Source organism: Poecilia reticulata, chromosome 4 (genome assembly GCF_904066995.2).
Source record: "Poecilia reticulata chromosome 4, P_reticulata-male-v2, whole genome shotgun sequence".
In the NCBI taxonomy this organism is placed as follows: Eukaryota; Metazoa; Chordata; class Actinopteri; order Cyprinodontiformes; family Poeciliidae; genus Poecilia; species Poecilia reticulata.
Window position 1 is genome coordinate 9,012,735 of NC_088833.1, and position 22,428 is coordinate 9,035,162.

General features: G+C 39.1%; 1 protein-coding gene across 5 annotated transcripts; it reads left to right on the forward strand.

Annotated features, from left to right (window-relative positions):
• The first annotated feature begins 391 nt into the window (after window positions 1–391).
• On the forward strand, window positions 392–14,905 carry lhx9 (LIM homeobox 9). 5 transcript variants are annotated; one of them, XM_008406561.3, is made up of 6 exons: window positions 392–488; window positions 4,106–4,376; window positions 5,073–5,275; window positions 6,067–6,425; window positions 10,165–10,367; window positions 10,909–13,063. In XM_008406561.3, the coding sequence occupies exons 2-6, from the start codon at window positions 4,197–4,199 to the stop codon at window positions 11,161–11,163; spliced, it is 1,200 nt and encodes a 399-aa protein (XP_008404783.2). In that variant the 5' UTR covers window positions 392–488; window positions 4,106–4,196; the 3' UTR covers window positions 11,164–13,063. The 5 variants fall into 5 exon arrangements, with proteins under 5 accessions (XP_008404783.2, XP_081462291.1, XP_017159977.1 ...); XM_081606165.1 differs by having other exon boundaries at window positions 398–675; window positions 6,067–6,419; window positions 10,162–10,367; XM_017304488.2 differs by having other exon boundaries at window positions 399–675; window positions 6,070–6,425.
• Window positions 14,906–22,428: the final 7,523 nt, after the last annotated feature.

Sequence of the window (22,428 nt, forward strand, 5' to 3'; positions counted from 1 at the left end):
ACAAAACATTCACGGCCGCTGGTGCGTTTTGTGACCGTGACTCTCATTTGCGTTGATTGCAACCAAAAAAATCTGAAGCAGATGCATTCACGTTTTTGCATTACCCGGGTTGTTAAGATTTTTTTTTAAAACAATAAGAATAATACTTTTTATAATTTAACAGCCGCTTTTCAACTCAGTTTCTGTTCTTGCTTGGGAATGAAGTCCTCCATGCAGAGGAGGCCATTGGCTCGTACATTCCCGTTCTCCTGCTTGCTGCTCTCTGTTGAGGGCTTTCTGCATGTAAGAGAGAAGGGAATATTTAAATGTCGTGTGTTTTAATTGACGCACGAACGGGAGCTGCGCGCTCTGGAACGAGGACCACCCGCCCCCTCCTCACCCCCCATCCACAGGCAGCGTCTCCTCCGCCTGTCTGTCTCCTCTGCTCTGCGCGCACAGTCCGCAGCTCCTCCGCCTGCGCGCCGCACAGGGGGATCTCACAGCCTCAGGTAAGACCCTTTCTGCAACTCTTCAGTCTTGGGGCGATAATAACACAGAGCGCGGGGCTTGATTTGACGGAAACATACTGGAGGAAATCGACGGAGGAATGTGGGGTGAGAAATGCGCGCGGCACATGTGAGGATGTAACGATGACACGGTTGATATTCTGCAGGATGAACCGGGATGTGATGGAAGGTAAGGCCACGGAGTGATTTTTTTTTTTTTGTGCTGCCAGGAAATCTGGGATTGTTTATTGGCCAAACTCTGGATTTTGCAGGTGGCTTTAAAATATGGAAAAAACGCGTTAAACCATCAAATTCCAGGCGCTTTAATTTGGATCTGAGAACTTTTTGCAGTTTAGATTTATAAGAGATTTATAAGAGTCTCTGCTCACTGACGATAGTTACGAAAATTAGGGGGGAAAATGGACGTTTGCAATTTTTTATAATTTTTATAATTTAGGTTATATATATATATATATATATATATATATATATATATATATATATATATATATATATATATATATATATATATATATATATATATATACAAAATCATTAAATCAAGCTTTTCATTTAATCCTTCAAAATAAAACTTTCACATTTTAATATGGTAAATGTTTTTTTTAGCTTGATTTAAGCCTAGAGTCTACATAATAGTGATTAAAGTGTAAGTCTAAAATCGTTTTTTTTACAAACAAACAAACAAACAAATAAATAAATAAATAAATAAATAAATAAATAAATAAATAAATAAATAAATAAATAAATTACAAAGGGCTCGTAAGTTCATGGTTGCGAATAGAGATGGGGAAGAAATAAAACCAAACGACAGCAACAAAGAGCTGATTTCTTCATCCCCTTGGTGTTCACTGACACACTGCTTAAACCCTCTTCAGTCAAATGAAATGTCACCGCTGGAGGCAATGGGTCAAAACTAACGAGACAAAAAAAAAAACATTATCTTGTACATGTTAGACTGTAAAAAAAATATGCGTTTAGATGAACAAAAAAAAAAAGCATAAACGCGCAAGTTCCTATTTTCTAAAGGAGGAAAAAAAAATCAGCAGCGTGAATGAATTTCACACAGAGATGGTTTGCTCCTTTTTTCCCCCCTCTCCGGGTGTCTTTGTCCAGGTGAAATGCGATCCGTTTTGTCCATTCTCACCGCTTTGCGGCTGCTGCTGAGACCCTGACAGAGAGCAAATGAAGGTTTCTGCTCTGAGAACAGCTGCAGCTCCTGCCCGTCCAGGAAGGTTCAGGCTTCAGCTTACAGCGCTGCTATCAAGGGGCCTCCAATTAAAGCCAACACAACTTCACTGGGGGTGTGTGTGTGTGTGTGTGATAGAGAGAGAGAGAGAGAGAGAGAGAGAGAGAGAGAGAGAGAGAGAGAGAGAGAGAGAGTGGTGGTGGGGAGGGGGAACGGGAGGGGGAGGGGGGGGTCATGATGATCTTACATGTCTTGAAATGAAGCATCCACACCTGCAAGCCCTCCTGAGCATGTGTAAATCTATTATTTGAGCTATAATGTCGCTTTATGAGTATTTATCTAATCAAGTTCATTATTAGAACAGCAGTAAGGCCTGTATCCCCTGGCTGGACCTAAAGCTGGCTTACAGGGTCAGTAACCCAGGGCCCATAGTTATGGGGGCGTCAAGACACATTTTATGTTTTTATGTATATTTTATTTATGCAAAAAAAAAAAAAGAAAACAAAAGTTAGAATATATCAGTGCATATACCTTGCAGGCCGTACTCCACATCTGCTTTCTTCACATTGTGTATTCAGCCCTAGCATGCTGAATACACAGCATGCATGGCACCATAAACATCATTTAGGCCTTTCTTGTGTGAGTGTGTTTCCAGAACCGGCACTGTTGCTTTTTTTTATTTTTATTTTTATGAGGATTTGTGTTTGTTTGTTTTAAAAAAGATCGTCTCAGAATAACTATTTGTATGTGAATAAGGCATAAAACTTCAAAGTTAATGTGCAACAAACTAATTAGTGAATAGGGCACCCAAACTGGCTCCATCCCAGGGCCCCCCATGCTCCTAAATCCGGCCCTGTGTGAGTTTTCACTCCCTTCTTGTACTGCAGCTGAAACCCTTTAAGTCCCTTCTTCGTTTTTTATTTCATATAAAACAGCTTTCGCACCCTTTAAAAGTGACACTGATCTTTATTATATTGCTCCACAGTGGCTCTCATGAAATGCAATATTTAATAGAATTTCATGCAATCTTTTTGGAAAATATTACCAAAAAAATGATGGTGAAGCTCCATCACATCAAGTCTCCTGTTGGTAAATAAGGTTTTCACGTCTAACAGGAGATGAAATGTGTTGATGAGCCTCCGATTCCTGCAAAAATGTGACACATAATGGAAAGGAGAGGGAGTTTTTGTTCTGCATGACGTTTACAGGTACATATTAATGTGTTTTTATCACACACATTGTAGAAAGAGAAAATTTACTTCTTGGAGTAAAAAAATCTGATTTTTCCTTAATGGAAATAGAGATGAATTTGGTCTATGCAAAAGTATACATACAATGTTTATCCTAATTTTTTCAGTTAAAAAATGAACGTTGTGTTTTGGACAGAATCCTATTTATATGCTTTATTTTACTTTTTTTATGATTATTATTATTTCAAAATGGTATTGATGCAACCTGTCCCCGCCTTCTACACTGTCACAGATCACTGCCCCGCCCCAGCTGTACAGCAGGAAGATTTATTGCGTTATTTCAGAGCATAAAAACACACAACCTGAGCCAAATAGCAGCGACGCTTCAGAATAAAACTGTCCGTAAACGCAACACAGTGGGAAATGTAGTTTTCCTTCTATTTCTTTTACATATACTTACAAAAAAATCTTTATTTTCTAAGCTTTGGATGCATATTTAAGTATATCAATTACATACAATTTATAAAATATAATATAATATAATATAATATAATATAATATAATATAATATAATATAATATAATATAATATAATATAATATAATATAATATAATATAATATTTTGGTTTATTTTAGGTAGATGTTTTTTTAAAGCCCGAAAGAGGCAATGAAAACGTGAGGATAAAGTGATGCTTTTTGATGAAATAGTGACAGCTCTTTGTTGGTGAATAGAAAATCAGAGGTGAAACTGAGAGAGAGAGAGAGAGAGAGAGAGAGGACTCCTCCTACCAAATTATTCAGACTGGGCCGGCTCTGCTCTGCTCTCTTCACAAATACAACACGGTTCTCAAATCCAGGCAGTCCCAACCTGACCTCCAAGCACCGAGGAACCCCCTCCCTTCCTCCTGCAGCACAAAAAGAAGAAACCCAAAACTTTGTGACATTATTTTTTTGGCAACTGTTCACACTGTAGCCCCCTCCTACTCCCCTGGTCCCTCTCCACCACAGCTTCTGCACCGTTTTGTCGCATCATTTGGACTATATACTTTTTTTTCTTCTTCTTTTACTGGATGAGAGACATTCACGGGAAGCAGGAATTCAGCGCCTCTCCTCCTGTCCCACCCATGCTGTAGTTTTTTTCTGCTTTCAGCCGAGGAGGTGGTCTAAATCACCAGGGTTTGGTTTGTTTTTTTTTTTCTTCTCCTGTTTTGTGTTTTGTGTAGAGCCCAGTCAGATGTGCTGAGAAAAAAAAAAAAAAAAAGAGAGAGCGAAAGAAAGGAAAACGGGGCGCAGCGCAGCGCAGAGGCACGGTATATGGAAGTTGTGAGCTGCAAAACAGAGGCGAGCAGTTGCACGTTGTGTCCAGGACCGGGAGCCATGCTTTTCCACGGGATCTCCGGGGATCACATCCAAGGGATCATGGAGGAGATGGAGAGAAGGACGAAGACGGAGTCGCGCCTGGCGAAGGGCATGCAGCTCAACGGCAGGGAGTCGGTAAGAACCGCGGAGATGGAGCTGAAATTCAGACCAAAATTCATTTTTTTTTTATACTCGATCACGTCAAGTGACGTGAGACTGTAATTGTTTCTAAGGTAAGCAGACCTGAGCTGCATTAACATCTTTATTGACACTTATTTTCAACTTGATATTGTGCTTGAATTTTTCTAATTTGAAATACAACTTAATAATGTATTATGAAAAATAAAATAATTATTCTTATTGAAATATCAAATACGGTTTTTCTAAAAAAAACTAAAAAACTCAAAAGAAACCAAAAACAATATATTTGAAGCATATCTAAATAATTTGACAATATGACACCTTGTGGTTATTTTTATATTTATTATTATTATTATTACATTTACATTAAACAAAAAGTGTGGATCTTTTGTACTAAACAGATTAGATATAACAGCTACCCAAGGAAAAACAAAAACTACAAATATTTAACTCCGTACTTAATTTTTCTGCTGTTTCGTATTTAACCTCATCTGGTTCGAGAAGTAACAATGAAATGTTTCTTTTAAAATAAGTAAAAAAAAAAAAAATATATATATATATATATATCTAGGCTATATGTATATATGTATATAAACAAATTCATATTTGTTTATAACCAATTTGATATAAATGAACAAATTGGTTTCGTAGTCTTCCCCCGTTTTGTTCACACCTTGTTTTGTTCCCCAGACCATGACCTCCATGAGCCCGGAGAAGCCTGCCCTGTGCGCCGGCTGCGGTGGGAAGATCTCGGACAGATACTACCTCCTGGCCGTGGACAAACAGTGGCATCTGCGGTGCCTCAAATGCTGTGAATGTAAGCTGGCGCTGGAATCGGAGCTGACGTGCTTTGCCAAGGATGGGAGTATTTATTGCAAGGAGGATTACTACAGGTAAGAAGACCTTGGATAAACATCGGTGCGCCTCTCGTTTTAAATGCTCAGCTCTTTAGTGTAGCCATGTCAATATAAACTGTATAAAATATAATCTGCTTTAGGCCTCATTCTTGCACACTAACATCGTAATGGTGATCCTGGAAACAAGTTTTGATCCTAAAATTCAAGTGCGTTCGGCACTGGCTCAGGCAGGAATGCTGTGACTATAATGCTAACCACATGGACATGAATGCATGAGTCACCGTCTCTTTTTCCTTGCGCCTTTTACTCGTTTTGAGCTTTATAAGCCGTCGTTTAGTTTTAAAGTAACCCATTTGTGGCTTTTTTCCTGGGCGCTGTTGTGCTTTCCCCACATTCTCACATTGAAAGAAAGCGGCCATGCGTGCTACCTGGAATACAAAGTACAAATGTATAAACAGAAGCATTTATTTTTTTGCTTACTTCTATTTTGCTTTATTAACAAATATGATGCTAATTGATTGTGTTGTATGGAGCAATGACTGAGGTTAAGGTTGAGTTTTTCTACATATAAGGGAGAAACGGTTTAAACACACGCGCGCGCACACTCAGTTACAGGCCAGATGTGGCTATTAGCGACATCAAAGTGCGGGCCTAATCGTGCATACATTATGACTGAGTCACACACACGTTTCACCTCACCTGAACACTGTAACCCCCCACGTTAGCCAGCTTCAAGTTAGCATTCAGTCAAATTGGACATTATTATTTTATGTATGCGGGTTTTTTTTTTTTTTTTTTTTTTTTTTTTGACGATGCGTCTGTTCCAGAAGGTTCTCCGTGCAGAGGTGCGCGCGCTGCCACCTCGGGATATCCGCCTCGGAGATGGTGATGCGAGCGCGCGACTCCGTGTACCACCTGAGCTGCTTCACGTGCACCACGTGCAACAAAACCCTGACCACGGGCGACCACTTCGGCATGAAGGACAGCCTGGTGTACTGCAGACTCCACTTCGAGACGCTGGTGCAGGGCCCGGACTACCATCCGCAGCTCAACTTCGCCGAGCTGGCGGCCAAAGGCGGCGGCCTCGCGCTGCCCTACTTCAACGGCACTGGGACGGCGCAGAAAGGGAGGCCGCGCAAGAGGAAGAGCCCGGCCATGGGGATAGACATACCCAGCTACAACACAGGTGAGTGGTCCAGGGGGTGGGGCCCTCACACGTTCACATGCGTGGGCTTTTCATTTTTTTTTTTTTTCTAACCCGGATCTAAATTGACTATTTGACCTTAAAAATTGGACCGGACCAGCAGCAGCAGCAGCAGCAGCAGAGCAAAGTTAGACGAATCACCCCTCCTCGTATAATTTTTGCAGAATGTTAATCGCTGCGGTGGCCTACATCCTAAAAGCTCCCAGGAGCCGATGGAAGGTTAACTTTGAAAGCTTTTACTGAAATTTGTCAAGCAAGATTCTTGATGTGGAAAACTGCTTCTCTTTGGGGGACGCTCCTTTTGATTCCGTCTTTTCAGCTCGTTTTCACTCAGAATCAGAAATAAATAAATAAATAAATAAATAAATAAATAAATAAATAAATAAATAAATAAATAAATATCGGATCATTGTTATTAATATATATAGATTTTTTACAAGTTTTATTTTTGATTTTAAGAATATAAATATTGCTTCCGTTACGCGTAAAATCCTTTGTTCCCTAATCTGATTAATTTCCTCGCACTGCGCTCTAAACCCCCCCAGTTCTACAGATTTTAAGATAAATACACGTCTCATTTAGGCCTTAAAAAAATTAAATTAAATTATAACATTAAACATTATTTGAGGCTAGTTGAGCCTCAGCTTTCTGTTAAGGCGTCTTTTTACGCACCGTTTCGGAGGTTACACAAAGAAGCCCATAATCGAAATTTGACCTCTGCGTCAACCTGCTCGTCAACTTCTATAATTATATTGAAACTATATCTTGATGACATCTCAGGGCGAGGAAGAGGATTACTTTGAGGGAAAAAATATATATTTTACTAGTTTGTTCTTCCAAGCTACTAAACTGGATCCTCGCTGCGTAAACTTGCGTTAAATCGCCACTTTTCATCTGAAATCTTTCTTTTCAGTCGCTTGAATGTTACGACCCCGACCCCCCAACCTTCCCCGCAGCGTCCCCGTTTTGTTGTCGCTTTCCGCGAATTAGTGTGCGGTTGAGAAAGTTTGTCATTGTGCGCCCAGTTTCCCCTGCTCCCCCGCTGAACAGAACAGGGGGAGGAATAGGGGTAATCTGCGCGTTAATTGTTCCTTGTTAATTGAAGGTGACGTTGGAATCCCTGGCCTCCTGCGCGGCGGTCAGTGCGGTTCTCAGGGACAGAGCAGCTCCGCGCACAGGGGCCTGCAGCAGGGACAGGCACAGAGCTCTGTACGGTCCGAGCTGCGCTCGACAGAAAGGGGGGAAAAAAAGAGCTTTATTTTTTCCCAAACACAACTGTGAAGGATTATGCAAATCTTAAAGTTCCTACTGTTGCTTTTATAGGAAGCAGGATAGCTTTTGAGATTTGTTTACGCTCCACAATGCCGTCACAACAGGAAAAAACAAAGCAAAAAAACAAAAACAAAAACAAAACAACAACAAACAAAACAAAACAAGCAAAAAAAAAAAAAAAACACTGACAGGCAATTGTAAATCTCACAGCTAAATGATGTCCGTATTAATTCATTAAGCTCCAGACGCAGTAAAAGTCCCAGTGGGAATGTCTCATATGGGACTATTTAATAGAATAACATAGATAGATAGATAGATAGATAGATAGATAGATAGATAGATAGATAGATAGATAGATAGATAGATAGATAGATAGATAGATAGATAGATAGATAGATAGATAGATAGATAGATAGATAGATAGATAGATAGATAGATAGATAGATAGATAGATAGATAGATAGATAGATTAGTTTAATAATAATAAAATGTTTTGTGTTAGTCCACAGCATTAAAGTGAAACTCAGTCACAGCAGGTAAAAAGTTAAACTGAATAATTCAAAGCGGTAAAAAGCCACTTACAGACAATAATGAATCCCCCCGTTTCATTTAGTCTACATTACGTCATTATTAGGCAGCACAGACACAGTAAAGGTCCCAATGGGATTATTTAATTTCTTAATTTATTTGTAGAATATAATAGGTTGAAATTGTGTATTTTATATACATACATGCAACAAGATGTATAGAATCAAGTTTAGACCTTTTTGTTTTGCTGCTCTGTAACTTTATTTATACAAACACATTTATATCAGTTGTATTCTTTATTTTGGGTCTAATAAATGCTTCGGGTAAAAACTAAAACATGAAGCTTTTGAGCTCCAGCAGTAGGAGTATTATCCCCTCCTCCCTTCCTCTTTTGACTTTGCCATTTTGAACAGACTGAGTGTACATGTCCCATTACTGTCTCACACTGTTCATGTTAATACACCAACGTGTCAAACCCAGAGACTCACATTCCTGACAAATTGGAAGAGGTTTCGTTTGAGGTTTTGTTTGTGCTTCAGTAGGAACATCCGTGCATGTTTCCACCAGGGGAAAGGTGTGTATTCCCCACCGCTCGGTGAACACGTTGCTCTGGTATGCATATGGAGACCCCTAGTGGGTGATGCTGAGAGAAACACCGTCCAGTGAAGACTGGAGCACAGAAAGCAGACAGAGGGATGCATTCCTGATGCTTTAAAATAGTAATAATAAAGAAAGAAGTTTTTATGCATCTTATTTTTGTCCTACATGAAAGAGCAGGTTTTAAACACATGTTTTATAACATTACATAAAATCTATCTCTCCTATAATGAAGCTGCTGGTGTTTTTGCTCTCTAGGTAATGAACTATATACACATTATCTTACTATCCTCAAATAAAAACACAACTCAACAACAACGACAACAAAAAAATCAATGCAATTTTCTTGTTTGCATATTAGATTTTCACTCATTCGCAGCGAAAATGATAAAAGTCCAACCTTAGCAAACCAAATTTCTATACTTTAAAAAAAGGAAACTATCTGTTTGCCGGGCCAAAAAGTTTCTGCAACAATTTACCAACTTTCGGAAATGTTGCGATTCCTTCTGTCACGCTGATAAATGCTGGAGCATCTGTGGAGCGTTTAGCCAAGCATACATACCGTTTAGTGAATCCATTTCAGGTGTTTTACTCTCAAAGCTGCTGACAAATGAGGCCCATTAGGCTTATTAGTCCCTGCAAACACAAGCAGAGAGCATTTAGCCTGGTCCCAGTCCTACTGTAATAATTCATCAAACTGCTGGCTCTATTTTGGTTGGTTTTAAAACGTATATATTTTTATATATTTTAGATGAAACGACAGTAGATTCCAGTTGTATGTTGCATCTGTATTGGTTAATACATGTTTTAATCATCATGCTCTCGCCTCGTAGCAAACAACAAATGTGTAAACAAACTTTTCAAATCGGACAGCATGTGATTCATTTTGCTGAGAAAACAATTCTGACTAAAATAATATGTTTATTCACTAATAAACCCTTAATTGTAGCCATATTTTGATGTAAATTGTATTTTTTTTTATCAGTCTCCGAGTGCATTGCATCATCTGGAGGCAAATTAAGTTATTTGGAGCAACTTAAATCCATTTTAGGGTTGTTTTATTTGTAAGGAAGAAATTATTCGCATTTTTTTTTATCATCTTAGAATTAAAACCCAGAAACCCATCTTAGAATTAAAACTTTAGATTAATCCAATGCACCAGAATAGTTTTTTGCAAACAGTGAGATGCAGATATTTATTCACTCAAATAACTTACATTTTTGGCAGGATGAGAATATTTTTTGAAATCCTAGTCTCCAAATGAGTGTTTCTGAATCCGCGTTTCATTTTTCTGACTGCGCTCTGCTCCCTGGCCTTTGTGCAGGCTGCAACGAGAACGACACCGACCACTTGGACCGAGACCAGCAGGCCTACGCTCCGACGCAGAAGACCAAGCGCATGCGGACCTCCTTTAAGCACCATCAGCTCCGGACAATGAAATCCTACTTTGCCATCAACCACAACCCGGATGCCAAGGACTTAAAGCAGCTGGCTCAGAAAACAGGCCTCACTAAGAGAGTCCTGCAGGTAAGCAAGCAGCCATTCCTCTTTACTGATGTTTTCATCCCTCACACTGAGTGTTTGCATCCCTCTCCCCTCCATCTCCCCTTGTTTCACGCCATCAATTTCATCTCTTTTAGTTTTGCTTTGTTTTGTTGTTCCATGTAGTCGTTAGATGTACATCCAGGGGCCTTTACATTAAATTTGCTAACTGTTAAATGCTATTTTTTTTCTAGAAAATTGAAAAGTAGTAAAAAAGAATGCAACCGAAAGCTAAACACTGTTATATTACTCATAATGAGAGTGCATATTTTCTTTATAGTTGCAGCTCTTGCATTTAAAAAAAAAATAGGTGCAGGATTTTGATTTGATTTACTGTCAAAATCACACAATAGTTCAAAATAATGATCATAAAGGTTTATATATCTAAAGAGAAGGGAAACTGCAGTAAAACCTGTCATAATTTGATATGTAATGATTTGGTGCTTTCTTTAAAATAACAATAATAAAAAAACAACAACTATACTTAAACGCAAAAAGTAAAAGCCACACTGGGATTGGTTTGCAGGTTTGGTTCCAAAACGCAAGAGCCAAATTCAGAAGGAACGTTTTGCGACAGGAGAATGGAGGTGTTGATAAGGCTGATGGCACCTCACTCCCTCCACCCTCATCCGACAGTGGGGCCCTGACCCCCCCCTCCAGCGCGGCCACACTAACAGACCTGACAAACCCCTCTATCACTGTAGTGACCTCCGTCACCTCTAGTTTGGACAGCCATGATTCGGGGAGCCCTTCGCAAACTACCTTGACAAACCTTTTCTAACAAGCTATCTCTATCAGACTGATTGTTATTTCAACTGAGTTTTGTTTTTGCTCTTTTTTTTTTTTGGACTTTCTTTAAGTTTTTTTTTTCTCCAACTTACATTTATTTTTGTAAATGACACCTTTAAAATGAAGCAGAGACAGCTCCTGGGAAGAGACAGTGCTGTACTCTGTACACAAACAGGAACAACAACGGCTACAACAGCAGCGACCACTTAGGAAATTTCTCTAATGTGTAGCATCTCAAGCTGCAAAGATTGACTTTTGGATTCTTGGACTTATTTGGAGTTAAAGAGATTGAAAAAAAAATTGTCTTGGATTGCAGATTTTTTCGGGGGAAAAAAAACTTGAAACTTGGCTGGAAATTTAGACTCTGTCTGATCTGACTTAATTTGTGTATTTGTAGTAAAATATGTTTGAAACACGCCCTCCCTAATTTATTGTTAATTGGTGAAATAAAAAAAAAATTAGTGCCAGAAGTATGTATATGTATGCACTGTGTTCGCACTATCAAGATTTTTTTAATTTCTTTGGTTCTGCGTTGGAATAATTTGGAAAACCTGTCGAATGTTCTGTATATGGGTAACTCCAGAAAACAGGCTTTAATTAATACCGAATGTTTTCAGTCTGGGAGGCTGACTTTGATGGAATCAGACGCCGGCAATCTGACAGAAGCTACATGTAAAAGCATCTAAATTTACATTGTTAAGCACCTAGACGGCCGCCAGACAGAAGCTGAAACCACACACGGGCGTTTTTCTCATGAATCCAGAAGCAAATCCCACACTCTGTGCAGTGGTAACTGTTCAGCGCATCCATTAGTAGAAACTGATGATTTAAGAAAAAGAAAATAAAAAGCAGCAGAAGAAATTCAGATCAGTTGGAATCACTCGTGTGTATGACAGAGCGCTTTCTGCTTTTGGGGACTTGCGGTTCTCACAGAGAAAAACATATCCACAGACCCACAGCTAAACTCAGTTGCACAGTGACAACATACTGCCCAGAGAAAAGTGCATTATTGTCCTTATCATGTTGCTCAGGGTAATGACGTGATTTTAAATGTAAAACAAACAACAAAAAAAAAAAGAAAAAGAAAAAAAAAAGAGTCAGGGGCTGAGAAATTAGGCGGTTGCGACGCTGCGGACTAGACTTTAGGAGCTGACAGAACCAGTCAAAACATCTGACCTCAGATGGGTGGAGTCGCGAGAAGAAGCCAGTAGGAAATCATTGTCCATGTGTTCCCTGTTTGTTACACTTTCTTTATTGACACTTGCCACTGAACAGACCAAAAAAAATAATAGTTTAAGAAAACAAAACCAACAACCCGCCCCTGTTTCTTCTGGCTGATAGATCGAGCGAGAAAACCTTCAGATTTCATTGTGAGCGTCACAGTTTGTTCTCCCGCAGAACAAAGTGCCGCTCTTGATCTACTTCATGAAGTAGACGCCTAACTCAGTTCTACTATGTGCCTTAATGCTATAACTTGGGAGAGAGTTTGTGAAATTCAGGATCTATGTGTTCTTTGTTAACTGACTCACATCCTTTTGGCGCCTCACTAGTTTTGTACTGTTTTGCATCTTATTTCCGAAGATCTTTTTATGGTGTATCCTGTTTTAAAAGTAAAAAAAAAACAAGAAAAAAAGTGGGCAGGAGGGAGGGGCAGCGATGTCATAGAAAGCATTTGTGCACTCTTTCAGATATAGTTGGGTAATCCAAGAACCTTATATATTGATCTTCGTGTTAATAGTTGAGTACAGTAAGTGTTCTATCAAGATTGTCCATGTTTCCCTGTTTCTTGATAAAGATGGTGTATAGAAACTATTTCCCCTTAAATATTTATGGACCAAACGGTTGTTATATATCTTATTAAATTTGTGTGAATAAAAATACTTTGCTTTAAACGGGTTTTTTATTTTTCATTTACACTTGCCATGTTTTTGTGTTCCTTCTTGAATGCAAGTTTATTACATCAGCAAATGCAAGAGAGAGAGAGAGAGGGAGAGAGAGGGAGCATGAGAGAGAGCATTCAGTAATTAACTACAAGCTAAACGTCTTCATTTTTGCTTCCATTTTTAATTTCTATTTCCTAATTTATGATGTTTATGGTTTTTAACGTAATGCCCCATGGATTTGCATCTAAACCCTGCAGTCAGAAACATTGAAATTGCTTTTTAATGCATGAACATGGCTTTAAATTTTAAATAAAAGGAATGCTGCAAAGCACATATTGATTTCTATATCGATATGCATACGTCGTCTATATTTATGCATAACATATTGGTAAATCTAAAAAGTGAAGTGAGAGTAAAATGCAGACCGCGTAAAGCCAGGTTGCTCTGTAGTTAATATATTCTTACTCTATCGTTTCTTTCAGGGAGAACAAATCTTGGGGCATTACAGCCATACATCCCGACGTTTGAAAATTCCCTAAAGTATTAAGAGAAGGGGAAAACTTTGATGGGAATTCCTCACCATTGAAGACAAAGACAATTTTAGGATAAGATGATAGCAAATCGAGAACAAATAAAACAACCAACATAAAAAAAAAAAATGTGTCAGATGCAAATGTGAAACAGATTTTCTTTTTTTGTTGTCTTTTAAAGAGCAAAATGTTTGAATGCATCAGCAGAAGAGACCAGTGGTGTACGATATTTATGCTATCAGTGTGTAAAAGTGAAGATTTCTGTTTTGGAGTAGAAAATTGTAACATTTTTCATGTAATATAGTTTAAAAAATTACTCACATAAACAAAGGATGTGATTGAAGGACACCTAAAACAATGAGACAATATGGATGTTATTGGTATGAACACACACACACACACACACACACACACACACACACACACACACACACACACACACACACACACACACGCACAAGCACACGCACACGCACGCACGCACGCACGCACGCACACACGCACACTTCTCCTATTATAAGCACAAGATATACATCCCAACAGTTGTTTCTTCTGCACACACACACACACACGCATGCACACGCACACAGACACACACACGCACGCACACACACACACACACACACACACACACACAGACACATGCTGCTGCCCTCCTCCTACCCCCCATCCAAGATCCAGCTTGCTAAATAGAAGTTTTCTTTTGTCACAAGTGTCATTTCGTAAAACACATGGCCTCCTCGAGACTCGGCAGCAGGATGCCCATCAAATATGATGAGTGTATGAAGAGGACTGCAGAGCTGGAGCTTTGCCATCTGGCTGTGCCGAGGGAAGGAAGTATAAAAGAGAGAGAGAGAGAAAGAGAGAGAGACAAAGTGGATAAAGAAGAGATTCTCACTCTTGCATGCACCTCATCATCTTGTTAACATTTTCCTCGAGGTTGTGTATAATTTCCTTTGATCCGCTGTATGATTTATTGTTTGCTGCAAAAATGAAGCACATGAATTATATACCTCCTGAGCAGACAGCAGATAGGCACTGTTGCTTCAAGCTTATTTGTTCTTGACATTCAGCTTATAACTGTAAAGGGTGAAAAATGCATTCTTGGTTTCTCTTAGCTCATAACTGTGGTTATTTGTGGAAGCAGTATTTCTCTCGTGAGTCTCAGAACGTTCCTAAATATTTCTGGTTCTCACACTTGAGGTTCTTCATCAGTTACATTTTATTCTCAGCATTATTTTTTTTTTTTGCTTAAAGCTGTTTGAAATATGAGTCATGCAATTGCAGAAATAATTGTTTTTGTAATAAAGGTGAAAAAGCACTTTGTTTTCAGCATGATATGTGATGTACGGTGAATGGACAGCTGCGTCTGAATAAATTAGAATATCATTTCAAAAATCGCTTTTTATTTAAGTAATTTAACTGGAAAAGGTGAAACTTATATCAAGGTTCACAGGTTCATACTGTGGTTATACTCTGAGATGCTTCTGTTTATTTTGATGATTATGGCTTACAACCAAAAAAATAATAATTCAGTTTCTTATTATTCCATTATTTTTCTATGCTATAGCAAAGCTATGTGAAAAACTTTAATGTTCAGGTGTCCAGCAGTTATCTGCGAAGAGGGTAAGTCAGAAAAATATCTTTGATGAAGAAGCTGGGAGTTCACAGACTGCTGTGGGTATGGAAAATTAAGTGGAAGGAAAAAGTGCAAAGCTCCTTTAATGGTTCTACGTAGATTAGCAAGGCAGCTGGAGTCACTGATTCAACAGGACTTGGACATCATTAGTGCAAAGCCACTGCTGAACCTGAGGCGTTTAGCAGAACTGGACTGGACTCACTGGTCCAAAGTCCTATTTTGGTTTTTCTTCTTAAAATCATGGTTCCAAAGTCTGGAGGAAGAGTGGAGAGGTAATCCAAGTTGAGGTTCCTACAGATGGTGATGATGACATTGCAGACCAGCTCCACCGCCTGCACGCGGCACTACATTGATACAGTAATTTGTGCAAAAGGAGCGATCAAGAACTGAGTGTACATTCTCTACTGTGGAGATTTCTGTACTAAAAATCCTTTTTTATTGCTGTTATGTAGTCTTTTAATTTTCTGCAAAACGAAATTTTGGCTTTTCATTGGCTATAAACCATAGTCATCAAATAAAACAGAAATATTTACGTGATGTATATTAGTCTGAGTGTTACACTGCGGCTTGTTTATTAACATTTTATCGGTGAAATTGAGCAGAATTTCTGATTCTGCTCAGAGCTGTATCTGAATCTGCAAAGCGGGAGGTTTGGGGTTTGCGCTGTGTGGCACAAATGCGGGGTTTGCATTTCAAATAAAGACAGAGCCAAAAAAAAAGAAAAAGAAAAAAGAAAGCCACACCAGAAAACAGTCTGGTGCTGGATTCCAACAATGTGGGGAAACGCTTCAGTCAGTCCGAGAGGAAAGCTGAGCCGCCGGGGCGCCTGAGCGCCGTGGCAGCAGGGCTTGTGTTCCTCGGGTCTGATGGGAGGAAGGTGGGCAGGTTTGACACCACACAGCTACGGGAAGCCCAGATGGAAGCAGAAACACAAACAAACACAGCCAGCCCCTGCTCCGGGTTCTGGAGCTGCTGCTTGGAAATTCTGGACAACGTCATGACTCCACGCTGGCAAGAAATTCAGAGCTTCGCTTCTCACTGGAATGTGTTTTATCTTCAATGTTTTTCTTTTTTTTAAGACCGGCCTTCTTGATCCAGCTCTGTTAAGGGTTGCTATATTCCAGTCAAAGTACTTTTTTGTGTTTCTTTTTAAATAAAAAAAACGTGTTTATGTATTTGCTCACCTGATGTGTTTTGGTCCTCTAACTTAAATAAGTAAATAATTTCAGATGTTTGCCTGACACCGGCTACATTAAATGTAAAATCCAGGACATGCACGGCATTGTGTGGAGCAGCAACAGGTAAGAACGGCGTCCTTCTGCTGACTGACATCCTCCTCTTCCTCTCTCATCTCCTCTCCCTGTTACAGTAAATGACAGCTGTGTACTCTGACTAAAACAATGCTGACAAGGCAGCATATTTTCTGTCACACAAAGAGTTTGTTCATAAATCTCAGCTGATCCTGACAAACGTGGCAGATAAGAGGAAACAGGAAAACCTTCCCTAAATGCCACTTTGGCTTAAATTTGTTTAAGATGCAGCTCTGGGTGGAGGTTAACTGAGGTCACAGTGCATTAGCAACAACTTGTTCATCATTTTGAATGCAGCTGCAGAAATAAAAACAGAGGGAATTAGCAAAGGATTTCTAAACTTCCTGGGTCAGGGGTCTGCAACCTGTGGCTCTGGAGCCATAAGAAGCTCTTTGAACTCTCCACAAAGGGTCTTAATAAAACATAAAGAGCAAACTATTGTAACAAATGCAGGTTTTAGCTGTTTTCAGTTTTTTTATGGAGCGATTACTTTAAACTTCCACAAGCGTATGACATTAAAGTCTATTTTTCTTGTAACTTGTTTTGAAACTATTTTCACGTATATATTTTTTAAATGATCTTCCTCAAATATAAAAATCCCATAGAAGAAAATATATTTTAAACACTAAAAATAAATATATACGACAACAAATGTCATATGTTACATATTTATAAAAAATGTTTATCAAAAAATATATAAGTGGTCTTTCTTTCTTTTTTTTTTTTTTAAGAAAAGCTCTTAAACTTTATTTTATTCAGTTGGATTAAGACAAAAAGGGTAAAAGTTGCAGATCCTTTACCTCGACTTGCCCCTAGACCTACTCCTCCTTATATCACTTTGAATTTGAATTTGCAGATTTAATATCCCACCATTAAATGAGACTGTCCTTCAAGAAGCTGACACTTCATTAGTTTTCACTTTTTGTGATTTAAAAACCAGTTTATGCTGCGTAGACATTCATAAACCCTGCAGCAGAAAACACGTAGTGACAGACAAATCTACTGTGATACTGTAAATGTTACGAGATTTTTGTATTGACAGTAAACTAATATAGATGTATTATATGGCGTGTAGTTGTTCTTAAACAGCAGACTTTATACAAACAGTGGTTTGCAAACTATGAACACCTTCTGAAATATTTTTTGACAGTATCACTACAAACTCCATTGTATTTTATTGTGTAACGGAATGCATAACCAGGAGAATTATATATTTTTTATTTTACATGTTTGCCATACAAGTAGATTCAACCCATTCGATTTAAAAGTTTGCCCAAACAGTTTTAACTGCAGTTACAGCTGCAGGTCTTCTGGTTTACATCTAGGGGCCGAAAGGTTTGCTAAAACAGCTCAGACTCCATCAAGTTGAGTTGAATCTGTGAAAAATAGCTTCCAAGTTTCACCAGAGATTCTTATTTAAATGTATGTCTAGATGATTCGAACACATGAACATATTTTTAAACTCATCCATCCCTTGGAAGGTGAACCTTTGCTTTGACCTCAACTCTATTGAAGCTTCTGATGGGTTTTCTTCCAGTGTTGCTCTGTTTCATCTTCTCAATGTCAATGCTGAAAAAAAGCCCCACCACAGCATGATTGTGCCACCACCATGTTTCACTACAGAGGTGGCGCTTCCAGTGGGAGCTTACCATGAAACAGTTCAGTTTTGGTGTCCTCTGTCCAGAGCAAATCCTTCCACGTGTTTGCTGTGTCATCGTTCAATTGCGATTTTTTATTTATTTTTTTGACATTAGTGTAATATTGACAAATTTTTGTGCACACATTTGTAAAGGAATCGCTCTAGTGATCTGCTGTACTCCTTCAATATTCAGATCGTGAATTGAACATTGGGAGTTTTGGTTTGGTTTCACTTTTTTGTTTATATCCAATTATGTCGCCATATTTTATCCAGTCCCTGGATTTATTATTGCTAGAAAAATCTTGTCAAATAAGTTAATTTCTTTGAGTTTTCTCTGTTCTTTATGCACATTGGATTTTCTCACATCAGTGTTGTTCTTTTCCTCGTGTTTTTGAGTTTCAGCTCAGCAGCCAGTGATAATTATTCAGCTTTCCTCAGTCAACCTGTTTGCCTCCCCGTCCCAGCTGCACCCTGTCAGTAATTAACCACCTGCCTCTTGTCTGCAACCAAGACTGCCTTACTAGCTGTGTTTCCACTGACCACATCATTGCGCAAATTGGAACTGCAAATATAAATTTGCTTAATGGAAACGTGGCAAAACTGAAATAGAAAGACTTTTCTCACATCACACAAGTCGAGTGACCAACAACGGGATGTTAGTAGTGACAGAAAAGATGAAGAGAGCAGGAAGCGCAGGAGGATCGAGGTGCGGCATGTTTTTTTATTGACTCATTGTGTGAACAAGCTTATGACTTATTTAATGGAAACACAGCAGTCGTTTTCTTGCGATCGGAAGGTTGTAGGTTCAATTCCAGTTGCCACATGTCGACGTGCCTTTGGGTAAGGCACTTGGCCCCAAATTGCCTACCGATTTGTGTGCGAGTGTGAATGGGACTTTAGTGTAAAGTGTTTTGAGTGGTCAAAAATGATTGGAAACGTCATAACATTAGCAGAATGTTGTCATAGTTTTGAGCATATTTGTAATGGAAATGCTCCACCATCCTTTGCCGGTTCCCTCTGACATAATTTGTTTCCCTGCCTGGTCCACTGTTTCCTTCTTCTTCTTAGCTAATGTAAGTTCCTGTCTGCAAGGCATCAGAAATGGTCAACACAAGAGAAAACGGTTAAGTGATCCAGTAATTTACAAAATTTTTACAATATCGGATGGGGACCGGCTTATTTTCTAGGTCATCCACCAAAGCATTGTTCTTGCGCACACATTTGAAGTCCCATACACATGGAGTGACAGGCGACCGAGCCAAAGTATGGGATGATCACTGAGGCGTGGGTCACATCTGCAGTTTACATGCTGCTCTGATGGTGTCGTTGCCATTCTCACTGGTTCTGAGCATATATATGTGTGTGTGTGTGTTTGTGTGTGATATTCTGCCAGTTCCGCCTCAGTTCACCCCTTTCCCATTGATGGGCGCCTATTTAACCTCACCTCACACACCAACCACCCCACTAACTCAAACACACACAGATGTCAGAGGGGAGACGATGTGAATGAGACACAACCTGACTGTGTGTGTGTGTGTGTGTGTGTGTGTGTGTGTGTGTGTGTGTGTGTGTGTGTGTGTGTGTGTGTGTGTGTGTGTGTGTGTGTGTGTGTGTGTGTGTGAGAGAGAGGGACTGAGGCCTGCCCCTCTGGATGATGCAAAACGGGTGGAAAGATCCAAAGGAAATAAAAAAATATTCTATTTGTTATATATAATGGAAATGCTCGAGCAGATTTCATGAGACGACCCAAACAAACGATATTCAGCTTTTGTCCTTCACATTATCTCACACTTTCTCTCCTGTGCCTCATTTACGCGGCGCTCTCCGCCTGCTGCAAATCCTTCATTTCTCTGTTGTGCTGTTATTCTATATTTGCATCTATTTGTTATTTGACGGCTCGCATCCCAACAACCTTGAGATTTCGGCGATCAAGGCCGATAACTACAGGTTTCAATTGCACTTTGAAGACCAAACAACATTAATTGGGGGGTAAAATGGAGACTGGAGCATCATCACGTGAGGTTTGACTCCAGGTTGGGGCTGGATATATGCAGAGCGAGACGTTTCACACATATTTCCAGGTGTAATGCCCCCCTCACCCCCATCCCCCTCTGCCTCCCTGTGATGGCTGCGCTATGCGAGGTGCATAAGGAAGCTCGTCTGCATTGGTGCGGTGCGTTTCAGCGTGTGACAGGTCATCTTTGTACCGGCGGAGTGTAACCTCTCAGTTGCTGCTAAACCTTCAGGATGCGCGCAGGCTTCTCCCTCCTCCATCTGCTGGTCTCTATGAAGTCTGCTGCTGATCACAGGAGCTTTGACTGCAGCTTCTGTCTCTACCACACTGCAGACATACCTAACCCCTGAGCCACATCATTAACAAACAGCCAAATAAAATGACACGTGTGAAAACGGCAACATCCCTTTTTGCTTTTTGAGAGTTTTAAAACACGTTTTTAGTCTCTCTCTGAATTTTGTGTATTTCTCCCTAATTTTGAATGTATGAGGGGGAAAAAAACATGTTTGAATAAAGATTTTATGATGTAGCTATTTACATTGCCCTATAAAACTTTGTAAGAAATCTTAAATTAAATTAATGTCTTATTGCAGGAGCATAACCTAGCAGATTTATTTCATTTCAGCTTTTATTTGAGCACATTTATTCAATCAGAAAATAATAATGAAATCATGTACACCACATTTTTGGCACTCTTGCTGTTAAAACTTTGCAGAAACCCATTTGCCAATGATCTACTGAGGCTTTGGACGACTCTGCAGCAGGAAGGCTCAGACTGAATTGTTATATTTAATTAAAAGACATGGAGGCCTGACATTCAGAGCAAACCAGCTAAACACGAGGATCCTGTTTAGAAAATAAACACATAGGGATAACGAGTGGTTATTTTATCAAATTCAGAGATATATATATTTTTTTACAGTTTTCCAACTCGATTCATGCTGCAATTTCCCTGCTAATTTTTCCAGATGCATCTTTCTGACATATAATACCTTCCCTGTTTGTTGTCCTCTTTCTAAAAGACAAGAATGGCATCATGCAACATCTTTTTCCATCCCCCCCTTCTGATCTGGGATGTAAATAAACGTCTAGCTCAAAGTATTTCTTCCTGTTCAGCTAGTTTTCACAATATAAACAGACAAAAAAGAAACACTACACTATGAGAAGTATTGAAAGTTGTGATCCAAACAAGAATTAATGTTCCACTTATTAGTCAAGGCAACTCTAAACAATTTGGATGTTAGCCTTTTTTTTTTTAGGAACTTTGTGTTTCAGAACAATGAATGGATAGACGGAGTAGAACCACTTCAGGACACTTTCAGAGATTTCAATCTGTCTGAGCTGGTCTGGTGGGATGATGTGGTCAAGGTCTACTAATACCTGTACTCAAGATTTGTTCTGATCCATTTTACCTGAGGTTATTTTAAATCCTTAGCAGTGTAGTATTCGTGCAGTGATTAGGAGTAAAACCAGACTTGTGTTTTTCCTGAAGCATGTCAGAGTTTAAATTAGAGTTTAGTTGTTCAAGAACAAGATTCTGTTAAACTATTTTTTTTAAAAAGTCTAGAAACTGGTTTAAGATTTTTAGACATGGGCACATCTGAAAAGAGAATAGTTCACACTGTTGACGTCATTTGAAAAAAACAAATACATTTTTGAAATGGGATGTGAAAGTGCAGCTTTTGCTCCAAGTAAATCTGATTAGTTCCCCGTTCTAAGGGCTACAAGGACCTTTCCTCTCACCCTTACCCTGCTCCAGAAAAACTGATACGACACATTTCCCCTCAGAAACAGGGTTAAGATTGAAGAGTGAGGGGTGAGACATGCAGCACATGATTCCAGTAAACATCCTAGTATGTAGAGTTTAGCAAATTTCACATGATTAAATACTTTAGGGTTGAACAAAATATCCTTTTCCATCCTCCTAAATGACAAGTTAGCATTTAGACAGGATCTAAAGATTTGTTTGGTTACATGGTAACCTCAAGATGCTTCTCTCCGCCTTAGCTCTCTAATAGTGAAACATCTGTTACCATCCTCATTACTCACTTTTACCTTTTATTCTTAAACTTTTATGCCGCTTTGAGGGTTAAAATACATCAGTGTCGGAGCTTGGATGATATGTTCTCTTGTCTTTCTCATTTTGAAGAGCGGCTAAAAGAACTTTACCTGTGAGCAACAGAATATTTGTGCAACAAGAAAACAGAAAACAATGGTTCATTAAATAGTAGCTCGTTTATTC

Bases quoted from the DNA above. Each gene is read 5' to 3' on its own strand.
- lhx9 (XM_008406561.3), top strand. From the start codon at position 4,197: ATGGAAGTTGTGAGCTGCAAAACAGAGGCGAGCAGTTGCACGTTGTGT. The intron at 5,276-6,066 runs GTAAGAAGACCT...CGTCTGTTCCAG, and splicing joins TGCAAGGAGGATTACTACAG to AAGGTTCTCCGTGCAGAGGT. The intron at 10,368-10,908 runs GTAAGCAAGCAG...ATTGGTTTGCAG, and splicing joins TCACTAAGAGAGTCCTGCAG to GTTTGGTTCCAAAACGCAAG.